The sequence below is a fragment of the Micromesistius poutassou genome (assembly GCF_964030765.1).
Source record: "Micromesistius poutassou genome assembly, chromosome: 8".
NCBI lineage: Eukaryota > Metazoa > Chordata > Actinopteri > Gadiformes > Gadidae > Micromesistius > Micromesistius poutassou.
The window spans coordinates 5,469,321-5,481,884 of record NC_140278.1 but is presented as its reverse complement, the minus strand read 5'-3'; the positions used below and the strand labels follow the sequence as shown (position 1 = coordinate 5,481,884).

At 43.4% G+C, this 12,564-nt stretch overlaps 1 protein-coding gene across 2 annotated transcripts in view; it reads left to right on the top strand.

The window, feature by feature from the left end:
• The window catches only part of tmem65 (transmembrane protein 65), a 37,094-nt gene that overhangs the window by 14,917 nt on the left and 9,613 nt on the right, over positions 1-12,564 (top strand). For both annotated transcript variants that reach the window (XM_084471695.1, XM_084471694.1), the window contains 4 exons: positions 4,232-4,276; positions 5,444-5,511; positions 7,103-7,157; positions 12,128-12,170. In XM_084471695.1, coding sequence (XP_084327821.1) covers positions 4,232-4,276; positions 5,444-5,511; positions 7,103-7,157; positions 12,128-12,170 — 211 coding nt within the window. The remainder of the gene's footprint in view (positions 1-4,231; positions 4,277-5,443; positions 5,512-7,102; positions 7,158-12,127; positions 12,171-12,564) is intronic.

The window sequence follows — 12,564 nt, the reverse complement described above, 5'->3', positions numbered from 1 at the left end:
AATACGTTAAAAAAAAAAAAAAACTGATTTGCAGTGCCAATTTTTTTTCCAATTTCCAAGTGCCAATTCTTAATCAACAATGAGCGGCAATTCAATTAAGTGTAAGTGGGTGAAAACAGCTTTTAAAGTCGTAGGTTTGCACAGCAAACCTAAGATTGTAAGACTAGGAATGATCCCAAGTCAATCAAGATGTCTACATCTCTCGAGAGGATTAATTCATGTGTGACCCTGCGATTTAGAGTGTTTCTCTGGTCGGCGTAGTTTCCATAGCAACCAGATGGTATTGTGATTTGTGATCACCAGTCTCCTTCTGTTTCCACATGGTTTCTGTCTCACTGGCCTGGAGTCTAGCACCCCACTGACACTAGAACGCTGTAACTGACCAAACACTGCCCAGTCCCAGTAAAACAAACAATGATATTGAACTTTAAGCTCTGGGATCCTCTTTTTGACTCATTCTGCTTCAAAATAAAAGAAAAGAAAACCTCTACGATTCTTTTCTCTTTACTGAGAAAAATCATTTGGCTGTTCTCAAGTTGAACACTCGACCCTACTGGTTTCCACTTAGCTGGTAGCCATCACCTCTGCTGGAACCAGTTGGGAGAGAATGTGTGAGAGTGGGTGTACTGGGGCACCATATCTACCATATTCGCTCAGAAAATGAGAATATGCGTAGATGCAGTCTGATCAAAATGGCTCTAAGGTTTGGTGTCCCCCATGGTGTCTGCTCTCACGTTATCAAATATTAATATCACATTTTCCACCGCTTGCATTGTGTTTTGCCTTGTATGCTCGAGTGAGTGAGGTAGTCCTAAATATTCCATGGTCATGAGCATGTGGCCCCAGGCTGTTCAGGGCAAACACGTTATATATGAAAATATGTCTAAAGGTTATTCAAATGAATATAAGAGCAGGGCCACAAGCAGGAATAAGGTGTCACGGTTTCTCTGTATAATAGACTTGTCATTTCTTCACTTTATTTACTTCAACTATCAACATCTCGAGTACTAGATTCAATCTGTCCGTTAATAAATAATTATTAATTGTTAATTATATGTGCAGCTATCTAGTGTCCTGGTGGACAAACCCAAACGTGGTGTTTTGCTTCTTAAAGGGATTATGGGTAGCGATTTCTACATGCAGAAATCGCTTTAAATGGCCATTATATGAACACTCAACTAAAAATATGTAGCCCTTCCCAGACTCTCTCTATTGTGGATTACATTCTGTGGGGAGATCTCTATTATATTAGAACTGAGCCTTGATTTTTCCTGGAAAATAGAAAGGAAGTGATGTCTAATCACATGTAATGTCAAAAACGTATTTCCTTTCAGAACCTTTTCAATCGTATGTCTTATTTGCCTTGTGTCTTCTCACGCCACTCCCATTGTCTGTTCATGAATAATGGTCGTTTATGATTAGGTAACTTAGAACTACGATTATTTAATGATTGTTATTATCGACCCACGGCTAGAGTAAGCTCTAGCAGACCGCAGATCGCTCACAGGAATGAATATCTATTACAACACAATTTCAAACAAATCAACAGAGACTGTGTTGAAAGGACATACTGTGTTTGCAGGCTTAACCGTCTCCATGTGTACACAGAAGCAGACAAAACCCTCCTGCAAACATCTTTTATGGGTTTTATGGCAGAAATAGGCCCATAATGTGAAAAAGATACCACTTCTTGTTGCAGTCTCACTGCAATGGTTGCCTGCTTCCTAGACTCCCCTGGGAGCTATACCAGGGGACTTTAATGTCCTCCTGCTCACACACCAAAGCATTCATGGACATTAATGAACTTTTAGTGTTTTGGAGAGACTAATTAGCCAACAAACTGTTCCCATTCACTGCCGTAGTCGACTCAACCTTTCAGCATTCTTGCTCCAATTAATCCTTTGAGGAGACAAAAATAAGTCTATATGTCTAATTATATATATTATGTTTCTAAAGTCAAACAAACGCCTTCCTGCATCCCAGAGGGCAGGTGGTAAATATCATCAGTTAAAATTAGCGTGCTTTAAAATCTCCCACAAAGGTCAAGCCTTTACTTAAGAATCTAAACACTATGAGGACGTGTGGAGTGTGTTCTTTATGTGCCTGTTGGTGTGTGCAGCAGTCAGCAGTATTTTGCTGTGTCCTCTACAGACTTCCATAGAGGTTCGACGTTCATTCATCCGTGTGATTACGACCTTAGCCGCACTAATACGACGGCGGTCACGCCAACACTCATGCAGATGACACTGCGTTGTCCTCCCTCCCAGCGGTGTATTAATATCCCAGAGGTGTAATATAATATATGTAGTATCAGGTATTTATTAGCATTTAGTCTGCTTTCATCATGGCGGCAGCACAAACCATACAGAGAAACAGTACAAAGAAAATACAGACTCACGTCATAGACTAGTATTAAATAGATTCATGCTGAGCGTCTGTAATCCTCATAGGAGTAAACTTTGGTCCCTCTGTTGTGCTGCAAACTGGTGGAATCTGAGGATCAAAGTCCTGCAAAACTTTTCAACTCGAACTTTGGTTAAAGGTTTTGAACAAAAAAGACAAATCGGGTGCCAGCTCAATTCTGCGTTCTGCCACTAGCATTTAATCTCAGTGGAAGGCCTTCGGCCCCTGAGGTTTAGTGTGAGGGCCAGGAACTTCAGTGAATCTCCATCCCCAACTTTAATCCATCAAGGGCGTGGCCATGATTCAATCTAGTCTTCCCCACTCCATAGATCACTCTCCCCTTAACTCTGACAGTGTTCCTTGGACCATCTCCCCGAGACTTCTACCCCGATTGAATCCCCACGTCCTGTAAAGGTTAATGGAGATACATGTGTTGTGTGGCTGTAGCCTCACTGCCCCCCCCCCACCCCCCCCCCCCCCCCCCCACCTGCTGTGTGAATTCTGGTCCACTCACACCTCACTCAGTCCCCTGTGTGTCCACGCTGCTGATCGATGAGGTGCTTTCATCGGAAAGGAAGTTAATCGGTCACCCCGTTATGACGTCGATATGAGTCTTGGTTTGGTTCTACTACTTCAGACCAACGTGGCTGCCTGGTTTAGGAGCTACCCCCGAGGGATGGGTAAAGCTAATAGGCTTTGAATTGTGATTTATCACCCCCCCCATTGGCACATCAATATCTGTACAATTGTAGCTCAGCTGCAATCCCGAGGTGGAATACACTCGTGGATTTGGGGAGAAAGGGCTTTTTGTCTTTTTTTCCCGGTGTTTCAAATGACCACATATGGTCATTCTTAAAATCTGTTTTGTCAGTAGCTCTGGGTGAATCTAGTGCTGTTGTTGTGTGGTTGGATACTCTTTTTCCCTCATCCCTCGTCTCACACACGCTCTTTTCTTTGTACTCAGTTCTATCTCCCGTTCTGTCTACTTAACGACGCATTCTTGCACGTTTGCATCCATGCAAACGCACACACACTTACACACACACTTAAGACGTGATTATACACTGACCTCATGTCATTACACACTTCCATTACATGCGTCCAAAGACACTTACATTCGTCAATACACACTTAAGACGTCCTTACGCACTTACGCCTTCATACCATTACGTGTCCTTACAAACTAACGCGTCCACTCCACACACAATCACACTTACGCTGCTTTTTGCTCCTTTGATGTCGATTCTCCCTTACACTGTGGAGCTGAACTCTTAGACCGTTGGATAGTTCAGTAGAGAGGGAAGGTTAGCTGGGTTTAGACGGGCATGATACAGGCTTCTTCTTTGGGCTGTTTGGGGAACAAGGGAACAAGGACGGAGGGAAAGGGGCTCAAACCTTGATCCAACCTCTCTCTCTTTCTCTCTCTCTCTCTCTCTCTCTCTCTCTCTCTCTCTCTCTCTCTCTCTCTCTCTCTCTCTCTCTCTCTCTCTTTAGCCCTTGAACTCTCTCTCTCTTTATCTCTCTTGATCCTCGTCTTTCTCTCTTATCTCTCTCTTTAAAACTCTTAACTCTCTCGCTTTCAAGTAGACCCTTGAGTCTTCAGCTTTGCCATTTCAGGACTGGGTTGTTAAAAGTGACATTTAAATTGACTTTCCTACCAGCCCCCCCCCCACCCCCCCGCTGACACCCAGACAACCTAAACAGAACAGGTGACACCCAGGTTTTTAATGGATGCTCTCCCGCTCTACCTCTCTCTCTCTCTCCCTTTCTTCTTCTCTGCCTGCTCTTCCTCTCTCTCTCTCTCTCTCTCTCTCTCTCCATTTTTCAGGACAGCTGGAGGTAGCGCCACCAACCCGGGCCCAGTTGAGATACGGTAAGAAGACAGATCACCAACCTTTCCCGGAGCTCTGCAGTGTTGGTTGTCGTTAGTGGATTTATTTATAGTTTAGGGTTGAAACTACATGTTAAATAGTATTGTTACAAAAAGTGTCAATAACGTAAGGAAATGTTTCGATTCATCTTAATATTGGCTTTTCTTTGAGGTTAGGCAACAGCATCCTACACATTGAACCCATAATGATCTTTCATCTAACCAAGTCACTTGCCTCTGTAAACCCCATTAACAATACTATTGCTAAAGTTTTTGTTCCTGTTTTTAAACGTATATTTCCTGTGTGTACTTGAGTTTTCCTTACATTTTGCCAAGGCCCATATATTATTTCTTAGGGTAGACCAGCTGCCCATTTGAAGAGTCGGTTAACTTTTACAAATTAATTGGCCCCAAGTATTAACTGACAACTTTTCTTCAGGCTTTTACAAGCTTGAATGATGTTGGTTTCTGTAATGATATTTTAATGCCTTCCACCAGTTGTAAGCAACACCGATGCTCATTATTCATTGTGAGTGATGAATAACTGAAACACAACTTTATGAGCTGCATTGCATAAGCTGCTTGTGTTGTTATCAGAATCTCTGTTTAATATTATGTTAATCCAGGCTTCAAACCTCATAAACAATCCAATTACACACACACACACTTCTGGCATGAACACATCTCATAGTGACGTGTTTAACTTGTTCAGATGATTAGATCACTTTCCCAAGAGTTTACAATACCCTGTGTTTGTTTTCAGACTTTTCAGTTATCTCCTCTTCACACACACCTCTAGTTCAGAGGGAGAGAGAGAGAGAGAGAGAGAGAGAGAGAGAGAGAGAGAGAGAGAGAGAGAGAGAGAGAGAGAGAGGGGGGGGGGGGGACCTCATGCTGTGTTAACTTTCCTGAACTGGAACAACTCCAGAGACCAAATTAATCAAGTTCTCACAGAGACATTTTCCGTTGAACCGCCACAAGGGCAACGTGCCTCCTCTGTTGCTATGGTTACCTTCACCAAAAATCTCCAATACGTTTACCTGCTCCGACTTCTACTCCTGTTCTGTTTTGACATTAAATACGGCTTTTTATACATAGATATATATAGAAATATATATTGCTATTGCTATTTTTAATGTGGATTTCAATGTGCTTGACCTTTCCTTTCAGTTCTGCTGCACAATGCAATTCCCTTCGTGGGCTTTGGATTCCTGGACAATGCCATCATGATTGTGGCTGTAAGTATCTCAACTCCTGGTGTGCTCTCGGCCCGGGCGCGCCCCCCCGTCCCACTCAGCTCAGCACCTCGGTGTTCACCGGCGGCGACACAGAAGCCCGGAGCCATTTAGAGAACAAAAAGAGCGGCTGGATCTTTTGTCTTCTCCCCTCTGCTCATTCAGTTTGATCTCTTACCCCCGGTGCCTCTCATTATGGCGGCACGCCCGCCCACGCCTCCTTCATGTGCGCGCAGACTGGTCTCTTTATTTCCTCAGTGAGCCTCTCGTTAGGATTACTCAGCCCTTCTGTCTCCATTAGTCTCCTCATAGTGTTCTCCTTCTGAGACCCCATGTAAACTGTCTGCTGAGCTCCGCCGCACCGCAAATCATCCTCGCTGACAAACAGTCCCCACGCATCTGTTTGTCAAATCACGTTTCATGTACCACGGGTGGGAACCTAATTAGCATAACAGCCTAACATATCAGCAAACATCGGTCGATTAATCTGGCAAATTAATCAGTTTATAACAACGTGATACACACTTGTTGCAACGGCGCAGATGAGTTCGAGGAGAGTACGGATTTAACACACACACACACACACATACATACATACACACACACACACACACACACACACACACACACACACACACACACACACACACACACACACACTCTCACACACACACACACATACCGACACACACCTTGCTGTTTATTTATCATGTTTGATCAACTACTTATGAAGGTGTTTGGGCTCAGTGGACACAAAAGCAGTAGAAGTGATGATGACAATTGTTCAGTGCCCGAATCGGCTCACTTGTTAATTCGCTTGCTAGTTAACAGCATATAGTGAACTATTTAGGGAGGAATCAGTATTGGGGGAATTCAGACACTAATCAATCATGTGCCATAAATCTATCTGTGTGACGTGTATTGCCCAGCAAGACACCTAACCCTAACTGCTCCTGATGAGCTGGCTGTCGCCTTGCATGGCTGATTCCGTCGTCAGTGTGTGAATGTGTGTATGAACCGCTGTAAGTTGCTGTGGATAAAAGCATCTGTAAGTACGAGCCAGACACTTCCAAGTGAAATACACCCAAGTAGAATGAAATGGGGCGCAGGTGGGCCCATTTCAGCAGGCCCCCCGCTCCCACTGCAGAACTGGGGCAGAATGTAGTTGATGCATGATTTCCAGATTGTAGGTACGAGTCTGTCTGCACAGAGCACTTAGTGAGACCTGTTGAAATGCCACCGGAACAGAATAGGAAGCCTAACGAAGCCTGACGTTGATTGCATTCTCTTATTTTGAATGCCCTCGTCTTCTGGGTGCTCAGAAAGAGTAAGGGCTGATCCCGCTGTGACATGTGGAAGAGCGGAACAGTAAAACAAACAGAATCCATTTTAATGAAACAACATATTTAGATATCATCGAATGAACTGCATTTGAATGAAGCCAATGTGATCTCAATGAGTGTGTGTGTGCGTGTGCGTGTGCGTGTGCGTGTGTGTGTGTGTGTGTGTGTGTGTGTGCGTGTGCGTACGTGTGTGTGTTTGAGTGTTTGCTCGTCATAATTAACTGTCCCTTTGTTTGTTTGTATTTCCCCAGGGCACTCAGATTGAGCTGTCTATTGGAGTGATCCTTGGCATTTCAACTATGGCAGGTAAGATAACCGCATTCATAATACTGTGTTACATTATCTAAATAATATTATAGTCAATGGATCGTTCTTAAGGATTCACACTTCATAGTAGCACTCAGCTGCAGTACACCCTTGGGCATTTGACGTGAAGTGGTGAAGTTCAGTTTAAGTGGCAAGAGAGTGGTCTATTTTTTCTTAATATTAATATCTGAAAGAATTTTTCTAGGACCAGTGGACAATTTGTTTGTGGAAAAGAAGTAGACAACTGTAATCTCACACACTGTCCCACAGAGTTATCGTATTGTTTTTTTTCATTGCGGGGGAGAAATACTCTATAGAATTCAGACTAAGTGGATTATTGACTCCATTCTTTAGCGAAAGCTTACAGCCAGTCGTTGACACAGACATGATGAGCTCTGGGGCACAAACGCCAGCCCATTTAACATCAGGGTTTATTGTTGATCTGTGACTCCCACCGCCACTGATTGAGTACGCCATTGAATGGAGAGGGCTATCACTTTAGACTTCAATTCCCGATCTGCAATCCTTTACATTTTGTGTTCTGCATTCCAACTCTCCAGCGGTAGAACTGGCCTACAGAGGGGGATGGCTTTAAAGATGAGCGTTTGAATGTCATGGGTGTGATAGAGCTAGGTTACCAATAAGGCAGGTATGGAGGCTTATTGGAAGTGGAGGCTTATGGTCAGGGTGCAATAACAGAGGAGAGCCAACGTATTTCGATTGAGCGCTTAGTTATTGGAATCGACAGACGAGCACTGGTAGAAAACTTTGGTGAAAATTGTTGACGATTTTCAGTGGGTTCTTGCTCGGGATCTTTAAGTCTTTAAATCTGGCCTGGTTCCTCCAGATCCCCTGCATGGATTTACACCTTATTTTCATCTCCATCCTCATGAATACATTAGTTTGCTAGTGGCTCAGGGTTATGGAATGTCATCCCCTATGGTTTATCGGATTTAATATCCAATCCCTGTATTGCTAGTTATAAAATCGAAAGGTGGTGAAATCCAGATTCACATCATCTATCATCATCTGTTTTGGAGGTTTTTGTTAGTTTTTCTTGCCAAATGACCAAAACCATGAAGCCATAACACACAGGGAACGTATCTGCTGATGGTTTGGCTTTTTCAGGAAATAACCACTCCTGCAAACCAATAAGTACAACTGTGCAATCATTCAGTCACACAGTTGTGCAGAGATGGACGGTCTTGAACAGCAGTCAGCCATATACTGAAATATACTAACTGCTATGTTCGTTGAATAGCGGGCTTTTAGCCAATCGAAGAAGAACTAATCTAGAGCTTATTGCCTCATCAGGGAGTTAACAAAGGGGGATTTGCAGAGAAAACCAGAGAACAATGGCTTATATATTTTTCATCACTTTCGTTCATAAATAAAGCCAGGGATGGGAGACATACGGTCGGACGGTCGAGAAGCTGAACAATGAATGGCTGATGGAAAAAAAAATGAGAAGAGTGAAGCATGAAGTGGAAATCTCTTCCACTGAAAACATTCAACTTATGTTCTGTTACTTCTGCAGGTCACACGCACACACACGCACGCACACACAGACGCGCACACACTGAGACACACACACAAACACACATAAACAAAAAAGCACATACAGACCCACACATAGACCCATTCCGCTGGTTGGACCTAATCATGTCCTCACAGCCTATGGTGCAAAGATAACAGGCACAGACACACACACAGACCCACCCATACACGTACACAAAGAAGCACACACACACACACACACACACACACACACACACATAGACACACACAAGCACACGCATAGACCCACTTGCCTGGTTTGACCCAATCATATCCTCACGGGCTCATTGTACAATCAAATTACAAAATAGATTTTGTGCAAAGATAATGTGCTGTTGCTAAAGCTCATTTTCTTTCATTATATTAAGTTGATTGTGTGTTTCAATCTGCCCCTGACAGCACTTGGTTATAATGAGCAATAGAACTGCACCACCATTTGTTAATACAGAGACTGTTATTTATAGTATCATGAATTTGTTTTTACTGGGCAGCAACAAGCACAATACAATCCATCCAGTCGACAAACAACTCTTAAGTGTTTTTGTTAGCTGCCCGGTTTATTTATTTGTGGCTGAGGTGTTTCTCACTTAAATGCCAACCTACCTACCAACCAGTGGCGATTTCTCAAAAAAAAAAAAAAATTAAAATAGCATTTATAATCGTTTACTACTTTAACAGCACCGACAATCCAAAAAGCCAGTCGAAACTAGATGGAAAATGTGTGTAGTTCAAAACGTGACGCAGCTTTTACTTCTTCGCCACCTACATAGTTTGTTATGTACGATCATTCAAAAACCCCATGTTATTTTCCATAGACATTTGACCAAGGGAACCGGAGACTCGGAGGCGGGACTTATTCTTCAGAGGTCTATGGGGGAGTCAGCTGGCCTGGAAGCTGGGCTTCTGTGTGATGATTCGAGGGTCTGCGAAAGACTGAGTTGCCGTTTGATTGACAGCGATTTTGAACTATAAAAATTCGCCGGAGCTCTCTTAATTTCTCAGTCCCATTGCGGATTTTGCAAGCGAGTCGAAAGACGAACTGCAACCTATTTCTTGATATTTGCTTGGCGAAATTGCTGTACAATTTTCATTGTACATTTCATACACTTATTCACACAATTCCTTGCTTCAGTTTAACATAATTACATTTCCTACATTTCCTTGTTCAAGTTTAATATAGTTTTGGTAGTTGGCCATCACTTTGATTCAGGGAGCCTGAGGTCTGAACTTCAAGTCCTGAGCAAGTCCTCAGATCAGGACTTGCAGGGTGACAGGGGAAAGCTGTGTGATTTCTTGGTGTTCCTTAAAGACAGTGCAATGCCTCAGCTTTACAAACTGTTCTCATTAGTGGCAACAATTGGAGCTACATCTGCAGGTGTAGAAAGGAGCTTCTCCAGTTTAAAGTGGCTCAAGTCCTACACCTGTAACACAATGGACCAAGGCCCTTTAAGCAGCCTAGCTCTGCTGGCCATTGAGAGGACACTGGTCAAGTCACTGGAAAAGACAGCTAGTTGGTATGACAGAGCATTTCCTTGAAAAGGAACAGAGAGCATCATTTACATATACATAAATTGACAATTTATATGATGTAGGCCGAAAATGAGCTTCCCCTCTTTGAAAGACCAGCAGCCGCCACTGTTACCAACCGTGTGTTGTTTAAAAGGACCAAAAGGCAGGAGAAGGATGGAAGTAGTTCTGTCTCCATCTGGTTCTCTCCCCTCACCATTTGATCAGTGCGAGTGATGGAGTCATCTAACCGAGTTAAATGTCCCACTGTTCACTCTGGGAAACTGTCATGAGACACTCCCATTACTCCTCAAATTGTGTTTGTGTGTGTGTGTCAGTGTTTTGCTCGGCTAGTTGTAGGTTTCGATTGAATCAGACACGCCGCTGAGTCAAAGCCCTCAAGCCAGACAACCCTGGCCGGCTTGAAGGTGATTACTAGTGAGAAAACACTCACTGAAAGGTCTCTGGCTATTGGTTATCGGTCCCATAGATCATGCCCACTCACTTACCGGATGATGTATTGATTGTGGTTGAGCCTCTACAGTTATGTGTATTTTTCTTTTACTATTCACACAGTACAATCTACACTTTTATCAGATTTTACACTTAAGATTCAAAGTCTTTATTTTTAGCTTTTAGCATCTGCTGGGGATTCACGGTTCCACAGCAGGGAAAAGAAACGGGACTACCTGGGCCAGACAACGAGACAGAGACAGACAGAGAGACAGAGAGAGAGAGAGAGAGAGAGAGGACTGCACCAGCTGCTAGAACTCATCTGCATTTCAATTAGAACATTTCATTTGGTGTGGGTGTAGCGTGTGTTTAGAAGAGAGAAGGATAAGAGCCAAGAGATACCACCCGGTGTCTTCGCTCTCACTTCATTCTTTGATTTTTTTCCCCAATTCCCAAAGGTAAGATTTAGATTTAACTAAGCCTTTGGGGCGTAGATAAAGAAAATGTACGTGTTCGCTAACTAATCTACACCAGTCCAAAAGTTTCCAGACACTTGGTACTCCGAGTAGGGATTTTCTCCACCTTTTATTCCACCCATCCACCTGTCTGCATGTCTGTCGCCGATGTCTTCACACACGACTTAGTGGGCTGGAGGTTAGCTCCAGACTGCATACCCGAGCTAACCTCCTCCATTAACTCCCCCAGTACTGAAGGAGCTTTATTAGCATTGATGCTAGCCATTTCCCAGGAGGCCAATGCTAGATTCTTCAACAACGGGTCAGGTTGCCAGGTGGGAGGATGTGCACGACACTCTTCCAGACCACAGCATCTCTGCCACTGACTGTGCCACTTAGACTGCTTGGGCTTATGGATGCATTCAGACATGCAGAGTTTTCTAGGAACACTTTGAGCTCTTGTTGATTGAGTCTTGTGACTTGATGTTTTATGGGGTTTTCTTGAATTTTGATAATTTCAGACGTTCTTTCTCTCATATTTTATCTATGTACATACATATATATATATATAGACTAGACACCTTAGAAACAAAGTACTGATTTAAATAAGTGATGTATAGAGATTCATTAAAGTATATAGTGAACAAACCACTTTATTTAATCAGAGCAGGCTGGATTCTCTGGAAATCACTTTAAACACCTAATTGAATCTTGCATCTACATCAATGCCTGGGTCTTGATTAAATTGTGAAGGTTAGAGACTAAGTCTAAAACTAAATTTCAAAATGATAAACAATGACTTGTTTCCTGTCTGGATTCACTCACAGCACACACAACTTAGTTAGCCGTTCTGTAATCCTGTTTATTGTTCTCTCTCCCTCTCTTTCTCTTTCTCTGTACCTCTCTCTCTCTCTTCTCTCTCTCTCTCTCTCTCTCTCTCTCTCTCTCTCTCTCTCTCTCTCTCTCTCTCTCTCTCTCTCTCTCTCTCTCTCTCTCTAGCTGCTGCCCTGGGTAACCTGGTGTCAGATCTTGCAGGACTGGGGTAAGACACACGCACACACTCTAACCTCAGAGCTACCAGACAGACAGACAGCCTAGAGTAGACCTAGACCTAACGGCATACACCAACAGACCTGTTTGCCCTTGCGGTATTGCCGGTATAAATCAGAAGGGGCTTATTGCGTGGATGCTCTTGCTGGATGGAGGTCCATTAGGCCTTCCCACGACCAGTACGTAGGAGTCTCTTCATACACCGCAATTTGCTGGATTAATGTGGCTCCTCAACTCAAGTGTGTGTGTGTGTGTGTGTGTGTGTGTGTGTGTGTGTGTGTGTGAGAAAGAAAGAGGGAGAGAGAGAGAGACAGCGTGTGTGTGTGTGCGCGTGTGTGTCTGTGTGTGTGTGTGTGTGTGTGTGTGTGTGTGTGTGTGCGTGTGCG